Here is a 27,035-nt window from a genome sequence, read left to right as displayed (position 1 = left end):
CCAGCCTGGCCAACAAAACAAGACCTTGTCTCTACAAAGTGTAAAAAAATTAGCTAGGCATGGTGGCATGTGCCTGTAGTTCTGCTGTAGTCCCAGCTACTTGGGAGGCTGAGGTGAGAGGATTGCTTGAGCCTGGGAGTTCAAGGCTGCAGTGAGCTATGACAGCACCACTGCACTCCAACGTGGGTGACAGAGTGAGACACCAGCCTCACCAGAGAGCTTTTTAGAAATGTACAGTCTTGGGCCCCATCCTGACCTACTAAATCCCCAGGTGATTCATGCATGTATTCAAGTTTGAGTAGCACTGCTTAGGTACTGCTCTCAAACTTTGCCATGTAATAGAATCTCCTGGACAGTTAATAATGAATGCAGAGGCCCAGGCCCTGGCCCCGCGAAGTGCCTCCATAGTTCCATCAGGTTCCCAGGTGATTTTGATACATGTGAAGTTTGAGGAGCACTGCTTTAGGTCACTAATCTTTTCTTTTCTGACCATCTAGGCTTCAGTTTACCTTCACCGTTCCCTTCCTTAGCCAGGGCTCAGTCTTCAGTTTGAAATCTGCCACTCTCTTGAAGTAGACACGTGTAGAAATCCTGTAGGAGTCAGGCACAGTGTCACACACCTGTAGTCCCAGCTACTTGGGAGGCTGAGGTAGAGAATCACTTGAGCCCAGGAGTTTGAGGCCAACCTTGGTAACATAGTGAGAACCTCTCTGAACCCTTTTTCAGAGAGATGCCCTCAATCCCATCTCTCTGAAAAAAAAAAAAAAAAAAAAATTCTCCAAGGCCCTCAAAAAACAAGAGTAAACCAGAGTATCTGAGGATTTCTAAGGTCATATAGAAGTCATTATATCTAGGGGGAAATTCTAAATTGCTGTCTTCAATTTCAGCATTTCCCCTCCCTAAACACAGGGCAAGTCCAATCAGGTCCCTGGGCTGACACCGGAGCCTCTGGATATGCTAAGGGGAGCCATGGGAATCTTGCTGGTCTAAGACTTTGGGTTTTCTTTGAGTCTTGGAGTATCCTAAAGCTTTTCAAACTTTTTTTTTTTTTTTGAGACGGAGTTTTGCTCTGTCATCCAGGCTGGAGTGCAGTGGTGCAATCTCGACTCACTGCAACCTCCACCTCTGGGGTTTAAGTGATTCTTGCGCCTCAGCCACTTGAGTAGCTGGGATTATAGATATGCGCCACCACACCTGGCTAATTTTTGTATTTTTAGCAGAGATGGGGTTTCACCATATTGGCCAGGCTGGTCTCGAACTCCTAGACTCATGTGATCCACCTGCCTTGGCCTCCTGAAGTGCTGGGATTACAGGTGTGAGCCACTGCACCGGCCATAAACAGACTTTTTAAGAGAGATATGGATTCAAATCCTTCCACCATCACTTGCTCTTAGTCAAGTTGTGTAAATTCTCTCTAAGCCTAGGTTTCCTCATCTGAAAATTAGAGTAAACAATAATCCCTCATAAAAGAACATAAGGATTAAATGAGAATGTAAATTATTGGACATAATAACAGGCTCATAACAACTACTTAATAAATGGTAGTTGTTAATTCATATTCAGTTTAAGCTCATATCACGTTCTACTATGTACCAATTATTAATATTTTAATGTGGTACTTCTAAGATATTTGCATTTTAACCTTGGTCCTCATAATACACTTCCTCATTGATTCTCTAACTGTGGTCCTGGGACCAAAAGCATCAGCATCAGCTGGGAACCTCTTAGAAATGCAATTTCTCAGGCTCTTCCACAGACCTATTGAATCAGAAATTCTGGGACTAAGGCCCAGCCTTCTTTGTTTTAACAAGCCCTCAAAGTGCTTCTGATGCATGCTAAAGTACGAAAAGCATGGCTTTAATTCAAGAAAGCTATTTCGATGCTGGAAATTTGACGCAATTTGGGAGGGAAAGGAAAAAAACCGATTTGAGGTGATAGGGGGCTCTAACAAGAGGTAGATAGATGGGAGGGGTTTGTGCCTGACGTCACACCATGAGCAGGGGCTGGGGGCAGTCCTTCATCTTTAGGACTCAACATGTTTCAGTGTCACCTGCACATCCTGGGCAACTTTGAGGAAGTTTCCTGTCTGTGACACGCTTAGCAGCTAAACAGGTTTATGTTCTCCGTATAAAACTCCCTGAGTCATTAAAATTTTGGAGTTCCCTGAGGAGCACAGCAAGTTGGCCTGGGGGTGGAAAGGAAAGTTCTTTTGTTTTGAACCAGCAGTCTGGGATTAAAGAGGCTCTGGGAGGGTTCATTTGGTGAAGCAGGAGAGAGATTGCTCTGATTAGAAACTGCTGATCAGTTTGAACACTTTGTCAGTTGTCATAGTTTCAAGTTTACTTGCTGTGAAGTGCTGCAAAAATAGTATTTCAAATCAAAATACACATAAAATCTCAGACACTGGTGCTTTTTAAGAAAGTGTCTGCATATTGAATACATCTTTTACTGCTTTCCTTCCTTACCCTTCTCAGTGATTTATAGAGGGAAGAGAAATGAAGAATGACAAAGTGAGCCCCAGATAAAAACAAAAATTTGACCAAGTGAGTAATGTAAATTGATTTTGTGTGATTTTATGGCAAAGATTTTTGTCTTTGTTTAAAATGTTTTCCCATTTGTCTTGCAGAGTTGTCTGATTTGTTAGTGATTAGAGATGGAAAAGATCTACTAGAATATAGAATAAAATAATGCCTCTAGGCTAGGAAAAGCTCCTTTGGCCTTTAGAAGAACAACTCGGACTCTGCTTCCTGAGGCCAAGGTCAGGTGTGTCCTCACCTGCACAGCAGTTGGAGCTCTTCTATGTGAGGACTCTGGAGAGAAATGGATCCAGAAATCCCCTGGATGGCTGCCAGTGTGAGTCAGCAAGCTGTGAGAACCCTGGAAACACGAAAGGTCTGCTTAGCAGAAATTCTTTCTTGCGATTTCACATCCAGACACACCACAGACTTCAACACATCCACTTCATGAGTGTTTTATTGACAACAGCACTTGCCTGCAGCCCCCTCAGGGGCTGGAAATGTTCACTCCCAGAAAGTCAAGCCACCCACATGCAGACAGCACTTATCCCAAGACAAACCTCCAGCAGGACTTCAGTATAGGTTGGAAAGCAGTAGCTGCCAGGGCAACCTGAGATAACAAACGCCCTCATCGCAAGTTAGGAGCAAAGCTGAGCTGCTTGCAGGGTTTGCTGAGCCAAAGCATCAGGTGATGTGACATCCATGGGAGCATCTGGGAAAGCAGGGCTGCCAGCCTGTTGCTAGAAGGATTGCAGTTATGCTTTTTGCATGACAGAAGATGTCAAATGGAGAGCCTCAAACTGTGGCCGACTGACACACAGGCATCTTTTGGGGGGGAGGACCATCAATCTTATTGGTCGTATCTCCCACTCATACTGTAATTACTTTTTTCATCTTTGGAGGGGGAAGGCTATGAAATATAACATAAATCTCTCATACCTAAAAAAAAGTTTGTCCTTCAAATATCAGTAACCTAATTTAAAAAGTGTAAGTAGACTTGTATAATACACACACGCACATGCACACACACAGTTACAGTGTTTGCTCCCCAAACACATGGCTATGGAGCCAAGAATGTCTGTAGTTAGGAACAACCATAAAATTCCGCCCAGGGGGAATTGGACCATGGAATTAGGCTTGAATTAAGCATGGAAGAAAGAACAAACTTCCCTTTTTGTTCTCTCAACTTCCTATCAATGTGCGCTGCAAGAGAGAAGTGATATGCTTTCTCTATGAGACTGATCAGAAATATGTAATGTGTCACTAATAAGAGATTTCCCCAGAACATCTGTACATGAATGGAGACAAGCCAAAGGCATAGATCTCTAAAAAATGGAGTTGGAAGCATCAGAGAGCACACCTAATACCGTACAAATACCAAGGCACAGAAAGTGAAATAGCCATCTGCCTAGCTAGGCACCTAAGGCTGAACTGTTTTGGTCAGAATGCCATAGAAGAAAATGTGATCTGCAATGGGTAAAGATAAAAATCAGTTTATTTAACATGTGTATAGCACAAACTACCGGCTTGTAAGTGCTCTCCATATACTTATTTTATTCTCATAATAACCCTACAAGCTAAGTAATAACATTATCTCCTTATACAGGTAGGGAAAAAGAAAGAGGCCCAGAGAGGTCAAGTAGCCCATCCATGTTCACACGGCTAATCAGTTCAAACACGAAGTTTCAGGGAGAGACATAAGTAGCATTGATTAGACCTGCTAATTCATGCTATCTTTTAGTTAAAATTTTAATTCTAATTATTATGGGTACATAATAGTTGTATATATTATTTATGGGGGTACATGTGACATTTTGATACAGGTGTACAATGTGTAATGATCAAATCAGGGTAATTGGGGTATCCTCAATTACCTCAAGCATTTAACAAATCTTTATGTTAGGTACCCATGATATCTTTATGGAAAATATTTCTCTAGATTATTATGAATTAGTGATTGATGATTAGAGGAGATCTGGGAATAGGATAGTGAGTGATCTGCCCTAACTCAAGTGCTTGTACATTCAACCCTCAGTTATTTTGGCCATTTACCTGCTCTGAATTATACAAAGCAGCTTTTCATCCCTGGCCAGTGTTAGCAGATTTTACCTTCCATTCTGATGTGTCACGTTTAGGGAATCCAAATTCATTTTTCAGTTTGTTTAGGCAAGCAAACTAGAGGAGACGTAGAGAAACAGCTTAGAGAGCTTATGCAAAACTAGGGAAGCATGGGAGGACAGGCAATTTGGTACACTAGAAAGAGCAATGAACTTAGAGCCAAATGGATCCAGATCCTAGCTCATTTTGAGATTTTTCATGATTTATTTAACCTCCCTGAAACTCAGTTTTCTCATCTGTAAAATGGCAATAGTCATCTTGCTGGGCTGCTGCGAGGTTTGAGATAATATATTCATATTCAGCACACAGGTGCAATGAAACTGAGGTGTTTGAGGTCACACTGCTAGTAAGAGGCAGAGCCAGAATTTGTAGGATGTAAATCTATGCCTACGTGCAGTTAAGGCCCGTGCTTGCTCCACTATTCCGCAGTGCCAACAAGGACTCTGGCCTTCAGGAGCATGAGCCACAGCGGCACCACATGTGACCAGAGTCAAACTTCCAACCCAGAGGGACCTTGTGTTATTCCTTGGCACCTGGTCATTCTCCTAAAGGGTAAGAGATGGAGGCACCTCACCCATCTCACTCTTCCCTCTTAGTTTGGCTCTTCAGAGTGAGGGGCTTCACCTCAGAAGGGTGAATCTTCCCTGGCACATATTTTTCTTATGGACTGGGGCTTCACCCTGCTAAACTAAGCAGAACCTAATTTAAAATGAAAAGGGAGAGGGAAATCATGTGCATTTGTTTAAAAAATTGAGCAACTGAATCAATTTAGAGTAGGTTTAAAGGAGGTCAGGTCTCCAGCTTCCATTCTTATATAAGCCCTGAACAGAAAAACCACTCACGCCATAGGTTGTGTCAGAACCCAGTTTATGGCCATATTTAATTTTAGAGACAGGGTCTCGCTCTGTTGCCCAGGCTGGAGTACAGTTGCATGATCATAGCTCACTGCAGCCTGGAACTCCTGGGCTCAAGCAGTCATCCTGCCTCAGCCTCACAAGTAGCTATGACTCCTCAGCTTGCAGGTATCATGTGCCATCATGCCCTGCAAACTTTTTTATTAATTTTTTGTGTGTGTGTGGAGACAGCAGTCTTGCTATGTTACCCAGGCTGGTCTTAAACTCCTGGCCTCTATCAGTCATCCTGCCTAGGCCTCCCAAAAGTGCTGGGATTACAGCTGTGAACCACCATGCCCAGCCTGTTCTTAATTCTTCATTCTCCTTTTCTCTCCTAAAAATCGCAGGTTATCCCACAGACTACTCTATTGCTTTCCATGTAGCCCAAGCCTGATCTTAGTTCCCACTCCACCACCAAGGGCATCCGTGGCAAGTTACTTACCTTCACCAAGCCTCAGTTTCCTTGTTGTTAGGGTTGCTTTGAGGATCAGTGAGGTAATCTGCTTAGCATGGTGCCTGGCATATGGTAAGTAAGCACTCAGTAAATATTAGACATTAGTAGTAGTAGTGGTATTTAACCACTTCTACTTCCCTGTGTGACCAGTTTGAATCTTCACAGCCACTAGTTCTTTGCAAATCCTTTTTGGAAAGCGTACTTTCTGTCAGTGTCATGATGGTTATCTCACAGTTAGGGCTCTTAGCAACTAAACTGATTTACGTTTGATGACTTTGATTTAAAGTCCCAAAAGAACCATGTCAGTAAACAGATTTCTGCCTAAACTTTGAGCTCAGATCTTCTCCTCTGTGAATCAACTTTCAATGATAATTTTTGATTCTGAAGCATTAACAGGCCCTCCCTACATTTGTTGCACAAATTTGTTAATAAATGATTATTGTTTTGTTGGTTCATTTATGTATATCTTATCATTAAGACATTCAATTTTTAAACCCAGGTTTAACTATCTGCAGCATTCCAGGAATTGTGCTCTTTAATTAGACTATAAATTCTTCAGGGGGAAGAGTCGGTCTCTCATTTCTTTGACTTTCCCAGAAGTCCAGCACAGTTCTTGGCACACTGGAGGGTACCTCACAGTTCTACGCAATTACTGTGTCCTTGAAAAATGAATAAAATAAACTTCTGGGGACAGTACATTTTCCATTAGGTAGTTGGGTTGGCTACTGAGCGAAGTCTATTATGAATCGCCTCGTGAAGTGAAGGGTTCTTCTGTAAAGGGGAGGATCCTCCAGCCTTCGTGTATGTGTGAACTTGGAATTTCATAGACAGCCTTGGCTCACTATCGGTTTGGCACTTCGCCTTCCTAGGCCACAGGACGTCGAACCGCAGGCGACAGCCGCCTCCCGCGAGGGGGCGCCCGACTTCCCCCGGAGCTTCCACCCATACTACGCAGCCTCCGTCCGGCAGTGGGCGGAAATTTCCTTGCTGACGCGCGTGACGTCACCGGAGGGCGAGGTCTGCAAGAGGGGGTGGGGCCTTCCCCTGCAGCGAGGGGCGGGGCCATCCCAACGCCGCTTCTGCGGCCAAAGTAGGTTGGGAGTGGAAGGTGGTGCCTGCTGTTCCGCAGTGTCGGGAAGATGGCGCCGCCAGTGGCAGAGAAGGGGCTAAAGAACGTCGTGTGGCAGAGTGAGTGCGGTGGGGCAGGGGTTGAGAGAGGGAAGGCCGGGAGGCTGCCGTGCCGGGCCTCGTTTTGCAGCCCCAACCCAGCGGTCTGTTGAGTCGCCGCTGCGAGCACTTGTTGCTTTGGGACCTGTGTGAGGACTTCTTCCTGCTTTCCTGCCCTGGCCTGTTCCTTGCCAGCACCAGGGATGGGCGGGGTGCGACGGGACGCGGCCTTCTCGTTGGCGTCGGGCACCCACTTGCCTCGGCTGCGCTCCTGGCCGCGCTCCTGGCCGCGAAGCTCCGCCCGGGGTGAGCTGCCCTGGCCCGGCTTTCCCTCCCGCGGGGCCCGCGCCTGTCCTCGGCCGCGCTCTCTACTCATCTCCGCTCTTGTCCGCTCTCCACCAGTTGGGGATGTCTCTCCATCCGAGACAATTCGGGCGCTGTTTATTCCGCTCCCATCTCCACCCCACACTGGAGTTTGCAAGGACTATTTATTCTGCTTATTCGTGTTAGTATCAACCCGTGCTTTTAAAAAAAAAAAAAAACCCTCACTGTTTAACAGACTCCTCTTCCCCGATTCCGAGAGGAGCCTACTTTCTGAAAAGTTCTTGAGAAGGGACCATTGGAATGACCGGGTGTCCAGCCGTGACATCTTCCTGCATAGCCCGGGCTAGAGCCGCCGCTCTTATTGGTTACTGATGTTCTGCGGTGTCATCCACAACTTTCATAAACATCGCTCCAAACCTAGGTCTGGCAGGTTAGAGAAAGAATGAAACCACCCAACAGGAATAACCATCATTGTCTGGCATTTCTGAGTTCAAAATAATTATGGCCTAGTAATGGAAAGGGAGTAGCATCTAAGTATTTCTTAGTCCAACTTGTTGAACAAAAAACAGAAATGATTTAGCAGAATTCTGGGAGTTCCTTGTCTAAAATTAAAAATCCAAATCAGTAACTGGGATAGTGCTTAACATATAGCAGGCACTAAGCAAATGTATAAATAGGTGAAAAATATGAAATTATCTTTTAAAAGATTAATTTTAAGGTTGGCGTTAGCTTTTTCAAGATTTACATGGCTGACTTTTTAAGATTTGGGGATGTTTTAAAACAGTGGTATTTAAATACATTTATGTGAAAATGGGTAACAAATTGTGTTGTATAAATAATTTCCAGATATATATGTTATTAACATCAGCATGTATGTATTTAAGCCAGTTCTTTACATATTGAATCATAAGCTTTTTCCCTTTTTCACGTTTTCCTTCTGATCCTCATATAAAGACATTGTTTTTATTATCTGTCATTCTGTGACTTCCTTTTTTAAATCAACTGACATTGACTCAACATTTTTCGTGCTGCTTCACAATCTTCGTAATTAACATTTTAAATTACTTTTTAATACCTTGAGGTGGCAAAAAATTTTGATAGCAGAAAAGAAAAGAAAAAATTATGGCTAGGTGCAGTGGCTCACGCCTGTAATCCCAGCACTTTGGGAGGCCAGGGCAAGAGGACCGCCTGAGCTTAGGAGTTCAAGACCAGCCTGGGCAACATACTGAGACCCTGTCTTAAAAAAAAAAAAAAAAATTAGATTTAAAAAATGTTACATAAAAACAAAATTAATCTTCCTCCCAACCAGACCCGTAGCCTTACTCTCCAGAGACACTCTTAGGTTTCTTATAAATCCTTCCACAAGTGTTTTAATGCAATTACAAGCATGCATAGAATCATATGTTTTTGTTTTACTCAGTTATCTTTGTTTTATGTCTTTTTTCATTCTGGTTGCTTTCTCTTTTGTTGGGCAAAATTTTCTTTTTTTAATTTTTGGATATTTACACAGTCATTTATTTAAATCAGTGTTAATATATTGAGTATGTACTCTGTTCTTTGATTTCCTAGAATTGACAATTGAGTGGGAGAAGATACGTGCACAAGTACTTAATGACTGCTGTATTAGCAGTATGAAATTTTGGAAGAAGGAATTATTTCCTCTGTGGGAGGAGGTCAGGGAAGGCTCAAGAGGAAGTGACATATAAGATGTTTCTTGAAAGATAGTAGGATTTTGACAGGCAGAGGGAAATAAACCTATGTCAGACCCCAAAGGTGACAAAGTAAGTGGTTGATTATGGAAGAGGGAACAATTTCTTTTGATCGAGTACAGGGTATTCATTGCAAGGGATAGGGGGACATAGACCAAAAAGTAGTTTGGAGCCAGATTATGAAGGGCCTGGTTGCTGTATTATGCAGACATTCTGTAGGCAGTGGGAAACCGTTAAAAATGGTATTTTCTCCTTCTTTTTCAAAGAGCAGTCACTAGCATTTTTGGCATTCTATTAAACAGTGCTGAGAGGACGCGATTTTCTTGTTCCTATTTTGAAGATAAATTACTCTAAGATTTAATTAAGTGTAATGTTAGTGTGAAGTGCACTAATGATAAGTGCACAGCTGGATGAGTTTTTTACCTATGTAACTACCATCCAGATCACAATAAAAGAATGTTTCCAAGCACCCTATGGCCTTTCGCAGTTCAAGTTCTACCCTCTCCCCTAGAGTAACCAGTATTCTGACTTATATCACCACCAAATAATTTTATAATGGTGCCTTTTTACCCTTACACTATTATGTTTACGAGAAATCCTCCATGCCCTTTTTTGTAGTGTTTTCTTCAATAATAAATATTGAATTGTGTGCACCTGTAGTCCCAACTCCTTGGGTGGCTGAGGTAGGAGGATCGCTTGAACCTGGGAGGTGGAGGTTGCAGTGAGCCAAGATTGTACCACTGCGCTCCAGCCTGGGCCACAGAGTGAGACCCTGTCTCAAAAAACAAGAATAAGTCTTCAATTTACTACATTTCTACCTAGAAATAATTGCTTTAGTATTTACTTTTGTATATATTTAGTTGGTTATACAGTAGTCCTTAGTTTTTTGTGTATGTGTTTTTTGTTTTTGAGACGGAGTCTTGCTCTGTTGCCGGGCTGGAGTGCAATGGCGCAATCTCTGCTCACTGCACCCTCCGCCTCCCAGGATCAAGCGATTCTCCTCCCTCAGCCTCCCGAGTAGCTGAGATTACAGGCATGTGCCACCACGCCCAGCAAATTTTTGTATTTTTAGTAGAGACGAGGTTTCACCATGTTGGCCAGGGTGGTCTTGATCTCTTGACCTCGTGATCCACCAGCCTCAGCCTCCCAAAGTGCTGGGATTACAGGTGTGAGCCACCGTGCCTGGCCAGTCCTTAGTTTTCATATATTCTGCTTTCATACAATTTTTGATCATTATATCTTGAAAGCTCCTGGGTGGTCTTTCCCATTCACAGTTCAGTCTGTTTTTGTTCAGCTGATTTGTGATGATTATTGCTTTGGTTTCCTGCCCCAGGCCCCTGGGTTTGCTTTTGTAAAGATTCTTATCTGTTCACTGAATAATCTGGGCCAGAGGCAGAATCTGTTGGAATCATAATTAGGAATTTAATAACATGCTTTAGTTTTCTTTTCTTTTTCTTTTCTTTTTTTTTTTTTTTTGAGACAGAGTCTCTCTGTCGCCAGGCTGGAGTGCAGTGGCGTGGTGTAGGCTCACTGCAACTTCTTCTTCCCTGGTTCAAGCAATTCGCCTGCCTCAGCCTCCCGAGTAGCTGGGATTACAGGCACATGGTACCACACCCAGCTAAGTTTTGTATTTTTAGTAGAGATGGGGTTTCACCGTGTTGGCCAGGATGGTCTTGATCTCCTGATTTCATGATCTGCCCACCTTGACCTCCCAAAGTGCGGGGATTACAGGCATGAGCCACTGCATGTGGCCTTTTTTTTTTCTCTCTTTTTGAGGTGGAGTCTCGCTCTGTTGCCCAGGCTGGAGTGCAATGGCTTGATCTCTGCTCACTGCAACCGCTGCCTCCTGGGTTCAAGTGGTTCTCCTGCCTCAGCGTCCCAAGTAGCTGGGACTACAGGTGAGCACCACCACACTTGGCTAATTTTTGTATTATTAGTAGAGACGGGGTTTCACCATGTTGGTCAGGCTGGTCTTGAACTCCTGACCTCATGATCTGCCCGCCTTGGCCTCCCAAAATGCTGGGATTACAGGCGTGAGCCACCGTGCCTGGCCATGTTTTAGTTTTCTGAGAATATAATTTCCCTTATGGCCTATAAATCTGATTTTTTTACTTTTGCTATTTGATTTTCAAAAACATTGTTATGATACACTATAGAAGCTTGGTTTATTATTTCGCCATACTGAAATAATCATTGTAAGACTTGATTTCTAGTCCAGGTTATACTTCTGTTTCCTAACTTAAACCATGAGGAGTTTGGACTACATTTTCTTTAACATGTTTTTTTCAGCTTGAATTCTCCGTGATTCCATTTTCTAGATCTTCACTTTGTTATATTTTCTTTATTTCTGCTTGCATTCCTGATAGTTTTATCTGATGCCATAGTTTTCTTTTATGTTGTTTTGTTTGGGACATAAATATTTACTATTAGATTTTCATTTAAGGCTTTTTGCCTGACATCTTTTTTTTTTTTTTTTTTAATTGTGCTTTCTTGCTCCTCTTTTATATACTTAGGCATGATCTTAGTCCATCTCCAGCAAATTTTAAAAATCATATATATTAAAGATCTAAAATATAAAAAGTAAGGCAATAAAATGTGGAGCAAATATAGGATAGTATGGGTTAGACTTTTAAAAAGTAACTGGTAACTCAGATGCCATAGAAAAGATTATATAAAAATTGTAAGCCAGGTACCATGGCTCATGCCTGTAATCCTAGCACTTTGAGAGTCCAAGGTGGGATGATCCCTTGAGCCCTGGAGTTCGAGACCAACCTGGGCAACAAAGTGAGACCCCATCTCTACAAAAAATTTTAAAATTAACCATGTTTGGTGACTTTCACCTGTGTTCCCAGCTACATGGGAGGCTGAAGCAGGAGGATCCCTTCAGCCCAGGAGGCTGAGGCTGCAGTGGACATTGATTGTGCCACTGCACTCCAGCCTGGGTGACAGAGCAAGACCCTGACTCTGAATAAATAAATAGCTAGCATAAGCCCGGGCACAGTAGCTCATGCCTGTAATTGCAGAACTTTGGGAGGCTAAAGCAGGTGGATCGCTTGAGCTCAGGAGTTCGAGACCAGCCTGAGCAACATGGTGAAACTCCATCTCTATCAAAAATACGAAAGTTAGCCAGGTGTGGTAACGCATGCCTGTGGTCCCAGCTACTCAGGAGGCTGAAGTGGGAGGATCGCTGGAACCTGGGAAGTTGAGGCTGCAGTGAGCAGTGATCATGCCACTCACTTCAGCCTGGGTGACAGAGCATGACAGTCTCAAAAAACAAAAACAAACTAAAGTTATTATCTGGGTAGCATTTGGACTAGTGAAAGATTAATTTAGAGATTAGGTAGAAGCCAGTCAGTGGAGTATGTTAAATAGTATAGTTTAGATTTTATTCTGTAAGCAAGAGTGAGCATTTGAGGGAATTTCGAGGTGTGTATTAATATAATCAAACAGTTGTATTTCAGGAAGGTGACTGACAGCAGAGTGAAGAATGGATTGAAATAGCAAAGGTGTTGGAGGTGGAAAGCAGGAAATCCAGATAGGATTCTTTTGCAATACTTTAGTGAGAGTGAAGAATCAAGTTGATGCTGGGTGACAGTGGCAATGAAAAATAATAGCTACCAGAGAGAACAATCAATATGCCTAATAGGTGGATGTGGGGAAAGGAGGAAACAGACAAAGACAATGACTAAGAAAATGACAATAATACTTAGAGAAATAAGTCTAAAGTAGTTTTCAGAGTGCTGTAATCTCACCTTGAGACGTGTAGCTGCTTGTATCTGTATTGTATAATCAAATGATGTTCAAAGAGAGAAGGGCTGTAAGATTGTCAAAAATTGAAAGACTAATATGATAGATGAAACTTTGATGATGAATATGGTCTGAGGAGACCAGCCACAGGAGCAAATTCTCTTACCTTTGCTCTGAGAACAAGCAGAGCAAAGGTAAGAGAATTGAGTCTTGAGGTATATCCATATTTAGGATGCTAGAGAAAGGGATATAAGGTCAAATGATTTTCATTAGTATTTAGAGGAAATGCCTCCTTAGTTCTATAGTATTTGTCGATATGATTTGCTTTGACTCCTCTCTAAACATATCTACCTGTGACTGTGTCACTTTTCATGGATGCCGTTACTGTCTCCATAAAACTAGTTATTTCTTTAAGGCAATAACACTGACTCTTTAGGTATCTTCAGATTCTTTTTTTTTTTTTTTTCCTCTGGCAGACACGGATAGATCTAAGTATCTTCAGATTCCAAGACAGTTCTATCACTAGAAATTTAAAGCAAGCTACATATGTAATTTTAAATTTTCTAGTAGTCACATAAAAAGGTAAAAAGAAAAAAGTCAAATTAATATGTTATATTTGACCTAGTAAGTTTTTTACATTCCTTTTTTTTGTACTAAGGTTTTTGAAGTCTCATGTGTATTCTGTACTTACAGGATATCTCAGTTCAGACTAGCTGCATTTCAGGTGCTCAGTAGCCAGATGTGTCTGGTTTCCACCATCTAGGACAATGCAGTTCTAAGGTTTCAAAGACTATAATGAGATGACTTGTGCTTAGGGAGCTTTTCTCCAATCTACTCCATCATACATCCATGAGCATTCATTTCTTAAGAGAAAGACAGAAATAAATCTGATAAAAAGAAGCAAATGTCTTCAATTTTCAGCTTGTTTGAGGTGTAAAGAACGAAGCTAGCTTTGAAAGGAAAAGCAGCATAATATTTCTGTATCTGAGCTCTACCTGAGAAAATCCTTTATTTTTGCCTGTAGGGTTCTAGAAGCCAGTGCTTTTGGCTTAAATTATGGTTAAATATTTCAGACTTTCACCATAATTCTCATATAACACTATAATCCTCCTAGCAGACAATATATAATTATCTCAGTTGATATTTCTTAACACTTTCAAATCTTCCCAGTCACAATAAAACCTTCCAGATCACAATTCTGAAAATGACTATAAATAACTGAATTGCTTTTACTAACATTTCTGAAACCAAATATATGTTTTATTCCCCCCTCACACCAACCAGTTCTCCAACTCTGGACCCCAGCTGTATTAGTGTCAGAATTGAAATGAATTGTAGGATATCCAGTTAGTTAGGAACTAGTTAGCTAGGAACACTAGTTAGTGTCAGACTCCACAGGTTTAAGGGCTCAGTCTCACAATACTGCCTTCACTTCAAATGCCAGTACCAAGTCCCTAGACCCACACTTCCGTCTGGCTTGGCTACAAAGTCAGGAATTCCCACAATCCCCCTTCCCTTTCAGGTTCATTAATTTGCTAGAATGGCTCACAGAACTTCAGAAAACACACTACTTACTACCAGTTTATTACAAAAGATATAAATGAACAGCCAGGTGGAGACGTACATAGGGTAAGGTCCAAAAAGGTCCTAAGCATAGGTGCTTCTATCCACATGGAGTTGGGTGTCTCACCCTCCTGGCACATGGTTTGTTTACCACCTTGGAAGCTCTCCAAACTCTCTTAAGGGGTTTTTATGGAGGCTTCGTTATATAAGCATGACTGATTGAATCACTGGTGATCGAACTCAATCTCCAGTCCCTCTTCCTTTCCCAGAGGTCCTGGGGTAGGGCTGAAGTTTCCAACCCTAATGGGTTGGTCTGGTGACCAGCCCTCAATCTAAAGCTATATAGGGGCCCCTCACCCAAGAGTCATTTCATTTGCAGATGGAAGAGACACCACTCAGGAGATTCAAAGGTCTTTAGGGGCTCTGTGCCAGGAACTGGGGGTAAAAACCAAAATTTTTTATTGTACCACAGTAACTATTATTATTTATACCTTCTGATAGAAGAGCTGTCATTTTTTTAATATCACTTGTTATCAAAAACTTGTTGATAAATTTCCCAAAAGCATTAACTTAAATATAAATTAGGGAATGGAAAAGCTTAAGTTAATGAACTAACCATCTCATTAACAAGAATTAATGAAAAACAGGTTACTATAATTTATATTTTAATTATATTTTATGTATTACTATGTATTACTGCTGATTTTAAAATCAATTGAACATTAATAAAACATAGTAAGTGTGGGAAATTGTTTTAAGTAGAACAGATATTTGTGTAAATTGTCTACATGCGTTATTTAATACATAATGGAAAATGTTTTTAAATCAGTGAACTAATTTTTAAAACATATTTAGATAATTTTGAAAATCATTGTAAGGAACATAATATTTATTGATTATAAATCAAGATTGAATACTGGTATCCAAATTCTGTGATATGTATTGTTGAAAAGCGTAATGTAGTAAATCAGTATGAAAAATGTTTATGCAGATTTGATTGGCAGATATAATTTAGCAATGGGCAACTTAAGGATGTCCCCGTGGGTTTTTTGTTTTCATCTTGTTTTACTTGGGATTTAAGTAGAATAGGAAAAACCAAATCAGGTAATACTTTTAGAAATATTTTATTGGTATGTTCATGTACTTAAATATATTAACCCTTTTTATAATACCTTTTAAAGTTAAAAAATTGATTACAGTTGAAATGTACTGTATAGGCTAGGTATTAGAATTGGATTTTTCCATAGGGTTTAACAAATATGTATGCTTTTTATGTAGTTTAACAAATTTCAAATTGGATTTTTCCTTAGCCATTTTGGACTGTTTGAATTACTATGTTTCTGTTGATTTAATTCCAAAGTAATTCCTTTCTTTTTTAAACAGAGATAAAAGCAACAGTGTTTGATGACTGCAAGAAAGAAGGTGAATGGAAGGTAGAATTTGCATACCTTGCTCTTATAAAAAATAATACAAACTTTAAAAACAATACAGTGTAAAAACTACATAGTATTTACATGGTGTTAGGTATTCTAGTGTAAGTAATAGTAATCTAAAGATGATTTGATGTATGTGGAAGGATATGTGTAGGTTACATGCAAATACTACACTATTTTATGTAAGAGATTTGAGTATCCATAGAGTTTTGGTATACATAGGGGTCCTCGAACCCCCATGGATACTGAGGGATGACTATATAGGGTGTGGAATCACACTGCTTGGCTCTGAATACTATCTTCACCACTTAATGGCTTGGCTCCTTGCGCAAGTTATTTGACCTCTCGCTGCCCCCGTTTCCTTGTTTATAAAAATGGTGATGGTAATACCTCATATGGTAATTGTAAATATGAGGTGAATTAATCCATGGAAATTGCTTAAAACAGTGCTCTGTGCAATAATTGTTCTACAAGTGACAATTGTAATTTTGAGAAAATTTGATGTTAAACATAATGTCATTTAAAATGAATAAGCTCTGTGCTTCAAATTAGAAATATTTCTGTTTGCTTACTTATGTACAATACTATATGCATGTATATTGAGAAAATCTCTAGATCGTGCAAGATAAAAGATGAGATCATTTTGCCTACTGTCCTGATATTTTATGTTATAAAAGGCTTTATAAAGTTTGATGGATAAAATTCTTTTTTTCATTCTTGGTAATAGGATGCTTACAGTATTTTTTAATTTGTGTTTGTTTTAAGATAATGCTTTTAGATGAATTTACCACTAAGCTTTTGGCATCATGTTGCAAAATGACAGATCTTCTAGAAGAAGGTATTACTGGTAAGTGTTATTCTTGGCATGAACACTTTTTAATTGTAATTGGGGGAGATCTGAAGTATTAAATTTTAGTTAGTAATTGTGTTTCTAAGGAGCTTATTTTTTAAAAATTACTGTAGCCATAACAATTAGATTTAACATTCTTTTCTCTGAATCTTTGTCAGTTTTTTTTTTCCCTCAGCTGAGAGGTATAATTAAGACCCCTAACCAAGCCTAACTCAGTTGCCTTGTAGAGGTTCTTTAAATGTTTTGCTCATATATATATATATATATAAAACAGTTTTGTGTATTGATACACAAGCTTTACTTCAGTATTTTGATTTAGTTTATGGTTTCATGTATCTCTTTAAAGTGGATATCAAGATTTATGTCATAAAATTAACTTGTACATATTTACAAATGCATAATGCTGACTTTGTAAATTTATCTTTATTACCAGAAAGGAAGCAAATAATTTTAAGTTTAAATCAGTTTTAATATGAAAATTTGAAATACTTACAGATTCTGAAAAAAAATCATAATGTCACAAGAAGTTATCTTCCTCTAGGCAGGATTATGTTATTGAGATATTAATCTATATTACCTATTGAGGAAAACAGTAATATCTTGTAACATTCATAATCGTGTTATCCTTAATTCATCCTTTAACTCACTTATTAAAATTTGATCTTCATAATAACCCTATGAAGATAGATATCAAATACTCTCATTTCTAATGAGGAATCTGAGGCTCCAAGTGAAACATAATTCATTTATATTTTGAATCCTAATGTAGTTTATGTACCGTCTGTTACTCCTAACTTAATGAAGTTCAAAAGTATACCCAGTATTTTCAAGAAAGTCTGACTGTATCATATTTATGTTTTGATGTTTATACATAAAATAATCTCTTTTTTTTTGAGACAGGGTCTCCCTCTGTCACCCAGGCTGGAGTGCAGTGATGTGATTTTGGCTCACTGCAGCCTCCTCCTCCCGGGTTCAAACAGTCCTCCCATCTCAGTCTCCCAAGTAGCTGGGACTACAGGCACACACCACCACACCCAGCTAATCTGCGTATTTTCTTGGATAGAAATAGGGTTTCACCATGTTGCCCAGGATGGTCTCAAACTCCTGGGTTCAAGTAATCCACTTGCCTTGGCCTCTCAAAGTGCTGGGATTACAGGTGTGAGCCACCATGCCCAGCCATAAAATAACCTTTATTGTTGATTACATATTCAATTTGTGGTCTTTCTGACCCTCAGTGTAAAAAGCTCTAAACTGGAAATTAGAAAATTGAAGCCTTGATTTTTCTACTGAATAAGTGAAATATTGATTAAACCACTTAAGTTTTTGAAGTTTCGAAAGGTCATTCTGATGTGAAACTAGGGTGAGAACCATTTGATAACACATAAAAGCTCTGTGGAACTGCAGAGCTGTTATGCACTGTAGGGAGGTTTTATTGCATTTTGTAGACCATCGTTTCTTACTCTATGCTCAGTATTAATAGATATTCTTCAAGGAAGGGATTCTGTGGCAGTACATTTAGGAAACAGTATTAAGCAGAGCTCAACAGCTTTCTTTAGGACTTCAGAGTCTTTATATGCCAAGGTATAAGTAGATCCCCTGGGTAAAATGATAGTATTCAGTTTTCTTAACTTATTTGGCCACAGAAAGCTATTTTTGAGAAGCGTTTCATAGGACTGTATATCATAGAGCTCGCTGCTGTGGGATACCTTTGATATCCTCCAGACCCACCTAAGTTTGCTATGGTTTAATTGCAGTCATATCTTCTAACTTAAACTCAAAACAGTCCTTTTGAGTTCCACATTAGCTCTCCTGAAAATCCCTCTATGAAACTGGGCATTGGCAGGTTCAGCAGTCAGACTTTCTGTTGTCATTCAGGTCATTCATGAAAATATTTAGTAGTGTCTTGGGATTAAAAAAAAAATTGGGAAAAAAAATGCTCTGTCAGGATTTGCTACTTGAGTGGAGAATAAAGTCAAGTGTAAAAACCTTAAAAAAAATAGACTGAAGCTGGATACAATGACTCATGCCTGTAATCCCAGCGCTTTGGGAAGCTGAGGCAGGAAGATCACTTGAGCTCAGGAGTTCAAGACCAGCCTGGGCAATATAGTGAGACTTTGTCTCTACTAAAATCCAAAAAAATTAACCAAGTGTGGTGGTACATACCTGTAGTCCCAGCTACTTGGAGAACTGAGGCAAGAGGATTGCTACAGGGAAGTCAAGGCTGCAGTAAGCCCTGATTGTGCCACTACACTCCAGCCTGGGTGACAAAACGGACCTTATTTCAAAAAAATAAATAAAAAGTGAAAGACAGATTGGGGGTTAGATTATTCTTTTTCACTATTAAAGACCTTTCTCTTTGTTTTTTTGGTTTTTTGATAGATGTATACTTTTCGGTGAATGGAGAAGTGGCACTTTCTGTTGTTAATAAAGAAATTTCAGAATATTCTCAGAGCCTGAGTTCTAAATCATATCTATCACAGTATTTTCAGTGTTTTAACATGTACATTATTCACCAAACAAAATAGTATATATAGCATGACTGTAAGACACTCCGTTCTGAGCATTAAACAATTGAAATAAATAAGTACAGATTAAACCTTAATTTTTTCAAGTAAAGTTATAATAGTTGAGAATGAAGAGAAAAAGATTAAATTTTTTCTTGGAAATATTATTTGATTGTCTAGTAGTAGTTATGATAAACCTATACATTACTAATATACATTCAGGAATGAGAAAAGGAAATCACCAAATTTAAAAGATCAGTCCAGCAGTAACCTCTCTTGCCAGTCACATTAATGTTAATTCTTTCTAGGCCCTTTGTCAACATGAATCTTGAAAGATGGTTCTCTGGATTTGTTGAAGGATACTTTAAATTAGTTTTAAGAAATATATATGTAGCTTTAAATAATTTGACAAAGTTTATTAGCTTTATATTCACTTTGCTTTAGGTAATCTTATAAATGGCTTAATTTCCATAATTAAAAATATAATTGACTAAATTCTAGTGACGTTCTGTTGCTGAAAAAGTACTTTATGAATATTTACGTGTGGTTTTAAAAGAATAGGAGTTAATTGGCAATTTATTTAAACAGCACCGTGGCAGGTGAAAACTTGGGCTGTGGAGTCAAATCTGGGTTAGAAGCCTGTCTGTTCCACTTCCTAACTGTGTGATTGGATAAGTTACTTCTTTAAGCCTCAGTTTCCTCATTTGTAGAATACTTGCAAGGTTATTATGAATTTTAATGAATAATTCATGTAAGAAAATGAATATTTATTTAAGAAATGAATAATTTCTTACATTGTTTATGTAAGAAAGTGAAGAATTTTCATTTTTCAGGATTTTAAAATGTATCCAATGAAGACAAAGAAAATGGTAAACCCAGTAAATGTTTTTGTTTTATATTATTTGTAAATGTATTTTCATATTATTATAAATGGAAAATACAGTAAAATTTATTTAAAAATTATTTTAAGTGTATAAATATTTGGTTATATAAAATGACCTTTTTTCTTGTTAGTTGTAGAGAATATTTATAAGAATCGTGAACCTGTCAGACAAATGAAAGCTCTTTATTTCATCACTCCAACATCAAAGGTGAGTATTTTGAGGCCTTAAAAAGTAGGTTCATCAATATTTCACCATTGTTATGGTTTACTGATAGAAAATTCAAAGTAATGAAGTACCCTTTAGTAGAAAAATATTACCATAAACTAGTTTGCTTAGGAAAGTTTTTTCTGTGTTAGAAGATTATTTGCATTCTTCCCAATGAGAATGTATAAGTAAAAGAATTCCTTTTTTCCCCATATGTGAAAGCAGAATTAAATTGTATAAAATAACATTTCTTTGCATGTTTTGTTTTTCATGCAGTTCCTATTGAACTATACCTTTTGGGGGGATGGTAATGTAGGTAAAAGAAATAATCTATAGGCTTGGATTACTTCTTTATCTCAGTGACTTTCCCGTAGCATATTTGTATGTATATATGAAGATGGGTATATATGTGTATATATATATTTTATGTGAAAGGAAAGTCTTTAGTTTATAATCTGACTCTATGACCTAACTCATACTTGATGCCAACCTTTTAGAGCCAAATTATCAGATTTCTTTATTCTGTACAATATCTGAGAATGCATTTTTGAAAACCTGATCTCTCACTTATTCCCATGTAGAATGTTAATTTGGCAATCTCTGTTTCATTTCACTTCTAAAAAACTCTAGCAGACATTTAAAAAAAAACAAAAACTGATACTCACTTTTTAGTCTCTACATGTTGGCTGCTAGTGGGTTTTAATGACATTTTATATCTTATCTGTAATATAATTCCATGAGAGAAAAATTCATGATTGAAAAAAAAAATGCAACTTAAAAGCACCATTTTTCATCTAGCAAATTGACAGAGGGATTTAAAATATATATATATGGGTGTGTATGTGTGTGTGCATTCTGACTATTCTGGTTATCAGTGGATAATGGAGCAGCAACTGCCATATACTGCTGGTGGGAGTATAGATTGATACAGCCTTTTTGGAAAATAGTTTGTAATTTTTTATCAAGAACCTTAAAAAATGTTTTATATTTTAGAGTTTATTGTTAGGAAATAAATAAATGGTCTAGCTAAATTTCTAGCAGTAAATAAATCTAATTAAATTTTAGCATTAATAAATAATAGGCCATATGATGATATCTGAATGAAATATATGAATAAAATGATAAATAAATGAAAACCCATGTGGCCATTAAAAATAATTTTTCTAGGGGTTGTTAGTGACCTAGATAAATGTTCATTTTGAATGTTAACTGACAAAAGCAAGATACAAAATTGTATATTCCTCATTCTTACAGTCACCTACCAAGCTTTGGGTCTTTCTAATCACTTGTTAGTTTAAGCTCCTCACTCACTGTCTCTCACTTCAGCACTTCTCCAGTCATAAGTCTTGGTGGTTTCGTTATCCATGTAGATGATACTTACAGTATGTTGGTTTCTAGTTCCTTAATCTGTTATCTTCCAATAGTCTTGTCTTATATGTTGTTTCAGTTTTCCTAGACCTCTTCATTGCCAATAAGAGCATCCTGTTCGTACATATTACCTTACTCATTACCTTACTCTTTTTTTTTTTTCCAAAACCAAAACTGGTTAATATTACCTTACTACCTTATTAGCTATCACTGGCTGGAGAATATAGCATCTTAAAAAATCAGTTTATAAATTAAACTTTTAGCCAGTAAGGTTTTATTTTATCACTGAAATAAAATAATCTTAGTCATTTCAAAAGGTAACATATTTAAATTAATATTTAATAAAATGTGTATTAACATCTAACCTTTTTTAAGTCTGTAGATTGTTTCTTACATGATTTTGCAAGTAAATCGGAGAACAAGTATAAAGCAGCATATATTTACTTCACTGACTGTAAGTCTTTTAAAAAGTTATTGCTTCATTGTTTAAAATCCCCTTAGTTTTAAACTGTTGACTTTTTAAAAATCTTCCAGCCCAAAATGTCATTAAAGTATCTACTTTTTATAATATTATTTCAGTCCTGGTGATTTTCTATTTATCATTTATTCTAATTAGGCTAGAAAGAATCTAAAAATATAAGATTATATCTATCCTAATTCATACAAGGTGATCGAAAATTAAAAGAAACTGTTCCCAACTGCTTTCAAAAGACAGTCATTTTGCTGGGGATGAGAGGGATGGGTGGAGAGGGCTAGCCCTCAGATCCTGTGATGGTGACAGGAAGAAATATTTTTAATCACTGTTTCAGTTAGGGATTTGATTCTCTTGTAAAAAACAAAGACCTTTTGAGAGGGCACTGAAGAAAACAGACATCTGTTTGGCAGATATAAAGGGAGAAAATCTGTGACATTTATCTTACTCTGCCGTATGATCACATAGAAAACTGGTAGCTAAAGAATCACAGAGAAGTCCAAAGACACATACAATTCTGTCTTATGTTATATGTTATATAATATACTTCAAAATAAAAATATCCTTTATCTAAGTTAAGTCTTGGTCTCTGCTATTAGAGGTCCTCACTTTAAGTAGTATATCATTTTTCCTATGAATTTTTATCTCATGCCTAATAGTTTGGATTTTAAAAATGTCACACCGTATTTGTTATGTAACCTTATTATACAGAGCATCATGTTTATGGAATTGATGAAGTTTAATGAATGTGAACCCTCTTTTAACCTAAAGAATCTTAAGGCTAAAGAATATCATGTTAAAATATACTAGGAGCCAATGGTTGGTATTCCAACCTAGATCTAATGGAATGATAAACTCTTTGATGAAAGGGGAAAAACACTGGCTCTGAGTTCCAGAATTTAGTATTATAGTGTCTTAGAATTCTCTAATGTTAGAAAGCTGCCTTTAATTGAAGGAAAAATTAACGATTTGTGTTGTATGGTTGTAGTATGGATCACTTAGTGGCAATTTGGAAAAGTAGTATAAATTTCTAAGATGTCCTGAAAGTGCTGCTGTTTTTTAAGTCATAAGTTTGGACATGATTTTTCTTCCTAATAATTTCAGTTTTCTCTGTTAGCAGATCTTTAAGGAAATACATCTGAGGTTATAGTGGATGTGAATGGGAAAAATGGAATTTCTGTTATAGTCCTTTTGACTAGAATATATCTTTTGTAAAGCAAATAACAATATTTATATATTATTTATGTCCTCATAATAAATAACTCTCTGAAAGCCAGTAATTATGTATAACTATTCTTGGATGTTGGAATGATTTATTTAAAAGGAATAAAGATCTAGATGTAACTATATACTTTGGTTTTTTTTTTCCCCTCAGTTTGCCCTGATAATCTCTTTAACAAAATTAAAGCTTCTTGCTCCAAGTCAATAAGAAGATGTAAAGAAATAAATATTTCCTTCATTCCACATGAATCTCAGGTACTTCCTATTTTTATTTTTTAGTTCATGACAGGTTTCAAATTTGGTTTTATGGCTTATTTGTTAATCAAGTATATTCTGAAGATATTTTTTATGTGTATTTGGTGAATTTTGAACCTAATCCACAAATAGACATTTCCCATGATGAAGTCAGAAGCATGAGCAACAAATTGGAATTTAAAATGAATATAGCAGGGCTTAAATTTCATATCTGCCACCAAGTCCTGTGTTTGTCAAATTACAGAACTATTAGGTTATGAGATCAAGAGAGTTTTGAGCACAGTCTTTGTTAGATGACTCCAGAAAAAAGTATTTCATTTAGCTTGTGTAACCTTTTGTAATATTAAAACAAATGCTCTTTAATCAACTTTTAATATAGTATTATATAAATTATTTTAATATACAAAATGAAGGGATTTTTTGACTTGTTTTGCCTTTGGAACATTGAGCCTTCAATTAATAACAGCAATGATTATAATGATATAAGCAGACACTCATATAATACTCCCTATGTGTCGTATACTTTCCTGAGGGCTTTACATAAATTTATTCATTTAATCCTCACAATAGCCATAGGAATAGATTGTACTTCTGTCTCCATTTTGAAGATCAAGAAATCAAAGAGGTTAAGTAACTTGCCTCAAATCGCACAGCTAATGAATTGTTAAGGTTTGTTGTGCTCTGTTCTCTGTGTTTGGATTCTAGCATTTTATAGAATTGAAATAGTTGACTGTTGCTTGAAACTGTGATCAATATTTTAAGGGATAGACAAGTCCTAGATAAGGGATTTATATGATACTACTTTTAAGATACTGCCTGGTTTTTTGTTTTTGTTTTTTTTTCTTTTTTTGAGACAGTTTTGCTCTTGTCACCTAGGCTGGAGTGCAATGGCGCAATCTCGGCTCACTGCATCCTCCACCTCCCAGGTTCAAGCAATTCTCCTGCCTCAGCCTCCCAAGTAGTTGAGATTACAGGCATGCGTCATCACACCTGGCTAATTTTTTTGTATTTTTAGAAAATTTGGGGTTTCGCCATGTTGGTCAGGTTGGTCTCGAACTCCTGACCTCTGGTGATCCATTACAGGTGTGAGCCACCACACCCAGCTGATACTGCTGTTTTTGACAAAGAAAGATAATAATCCAAATTATGAGATTTTAACATATCTGGTTAACATTAAACTTTTTCCAAAAGTTTCCTTTAAACTTATTCTTTTAATGTGTAAGGTATAGTATACGGTGAAAATCAGCTTCTGAAAATGATGTAGGATTTAAGTGATAGTGTGAGAAATATTACAGACATTTCTAGAACATCTCGCTTCACAGAAGATAAATATAATTTTAGCCCCAGAATTTATTAAAATTCTGCAGTTGCTATGTTTGAAGGAATGATTTGTGTAGATATCTGAATAATTTGATGATGAATAGAAATAACCTGTCTTTGCATGTCTAGAGAATGCTCTTGAGGAGTTTCCACTTATCAGTCTTTACAAAATATTGTGATTATGTAAGGTCCCATCTGTGAATGGTTTTCCCGTAAGAATTTTTTTCTTTTAATTCACTTACTTGATAAGAGTCATAGGAGGGTCTACTTGACCAGGCACAGTGGCTCACGCCTGTAATCCCAGCACTTTGGGAGGCTGAGGTGGGCAGATTATGAGGTCAGGAGTTCAAGACCAGCCTGGCCAACATGGTAAAACCTCATTTCTAATAAAAATACAAAAAAAATTAGCTGGGCATAGTGGTTAGCACCTGTAGTCCCAGCTACTCGGGAGTCTGAAGCAGAAGAATCGTTTGAACTGAGGAAGCAAAGTTTGCAGTGAGACGAGATGGCACCACTGCACTCTAGCCTGGGCAACAGAGCAGGACTCCATCTCCAAAATAAAAGAGAATCTACTTAATAAATCTAACTGTTTTGGAGAAATTACATTGAAAATATTTTGGATTTTTGATTGTTTGCAAGTGAAAATATAAATGAAATACTAGGTGCTTTGAGCTATGAGCAAAGGCCTACTGAACATTTATCAAGATTATGTTGAGCGGACATTGTCTGTTAGATGCAAAGCAGTCTACTGTGAAAAGATGAGCAAAATATATATCTTACCCTCATTTGAATACTATAAAGAGATTAAAAAGTATTAGACATCTTCAAAAACTATTTCAATCATGGTTAAATCAAGTAGGATTAGGCTCAACTAATTAAAAGAAAACTCTGGACTTCCAATGGATTAAATAACGTGGAAATTTATTTCTTCCTAATATAAAAGAAGTCAGGAATAGGCTGTATAAAGGTGATAATGCTGGCTCTATGAAATTGTCAGGGGTCTAGTCTCCTAGTCATGGCCCTTGTGATCTAAGATGATTGTGAAGTTTTTTTTTTTTTTTTTTTTTTTTTTACTGTTACATCATTTTTTTTTAATTTTAAGGAATATTATTTTAAAACAACATTATAAAAATCATAGGCTTATTTCAATATTTTAAAATATCTTCTGTAACATTCCACTCAGAAGGTAGATAACAAAATTCTTCCCATAGGAAGGGTGCCAATGGAATGTGATATTATATTATTCAGTTATTCCATTTTTTCTTCCTACCTCATTTTTGCTGAAGCACTGCTCACTTAACATCCTGGGAGCTATCTTGTTGAAATTTGCCACCATCATGTTGGAGCAATGAACCTTCACCCGTAGTATGACGAATGTGACATTGCTTACATCTATCCTATGGGACAGCTAAAAGGACAAGACCTCAGCATCACATGCCAACCAGTCTATTGGAGCAATCACACACATAACTACTTCTGCCAAAATCCTCTAACTTAATTTTTAAGTAGCTGAAATTCATAGTCAGGGCCATATTGGTACTGTACCTGGAACTACAAATATACCCTTTTCACACATATTCAATATTACAGCAACAGCATCCTGGGACAGGTTAGGACACAATCACATTTTTAAAAATCAAGAAGAAGTAAACATAAAAGAGTATTTGCACAAGGCAGGGAATCCTGTTTCTTGGCAATAGACACAAAACAACTGGCTAAAGAAATAGGTTTACAGATAGATACAATCTAGAATTTGATTCTTTGAGTATTAAACTTGGAGACATAGCTGTATACATTCCAACATGCAATCTAATATTTTACATTAGTAGTTTCTTACTCAATAGTTAAAAACCCAACCCAAATTATATTTATTAACCATTGGATAACCCCTTTTATCGTTTATTAACCACTTTACTCCAGGTTTGATTAGTGTAATCATGAAATTGTCTAGCCTAATGGTCTAGGGAAAATTCTGTGGTTGTAAGATGATGCCTCGCTATGGAACCATTAATTTTTTTTTTTTTTTTTTTTTT

General features: G+C 37.6%; 2 protein-coding genes across 2 annotated transcripts in view; both read left to right on the top strand.

Annotated features, from left to right (window-relative positions):
• The window catches only part of FNDC7 (fibronectin type III domain containing 7), a 28,101-nt gene extending 24,636 nt beyond the window's left edge, over window positions 1-3,465 (top strand). The window contains exons 12-13 of the mRNA XM_011948148.1: window positions 2,475-2,543; window positions 2,627-3,465. Of these exons, the coding sequence (XP_011803538.1) occupies window positions 2,475-2,506 (32 nt within the window). The 3' untranslated portion in view covers window positions 2,507-2,543; window positions 2,627-3,465. The remainder of the gene's footprint in view (window positions 1-2,474; window positions 2,544-2,626) is intronic.
• A 3,552-nt stretch (window positions 3,466-7,017) lies between these two features.
• STXBP3 (syntaxin binding protein 3) overlaps window positions 7,018-27,035 on the top strand; it is a 66,149-nt gene continuing 46,131 nt past the window's right edge. The window contains exons 1-6 of the mRNA XM_011948165.1: window positions 7,018-7,169; window positions 15,875-15,924; window positions 16,690-16,771; window positions 20,293-20,369; window positions 22,110-22,188; window positions 23,582-23,682. Of these exons, the coding sequence (XP_011803555.1) occupies window positions 7,121-7,169; window positions 15,875-15,924; window positions 16,690-16,771; window positions 20,293-20,369; window positions 22,110-22,188; window positions 23,582-23,682 (438 nt within the window). The 5' untranslated portion in view covers window positions 7,018-7,120. The remainder of the gene's footprint in view (window positions 7,170-15,874; window positions 15,925-16,689; window positions 16,772-20,292; window positions 20,370-22,109; window positions 22,189-23,581; window positions 23,683-27,035) is intronic.

The sequence above is a fragment of the Colobus angolensis genome, unplaced genomic scaffold (assembly GCF_000951035.1).
Source record: "Colobus angolensis palliatus isolate OR3802 unplaced genomic scaffold, Cang.pa_1.0 Scaffold273, whole genome shotgun sequence".
NCBI classification, from domain to species: Eukaryota; Metazoa; Chordata; class Mammalia; order Primates; family Cercopithecidae; genus Colobus; species Colobus angolensis.
Note: the sequence above shows the minus strand (reverse complement) of the source record. Positions and strands in the feature narration are given on the sequence as shown.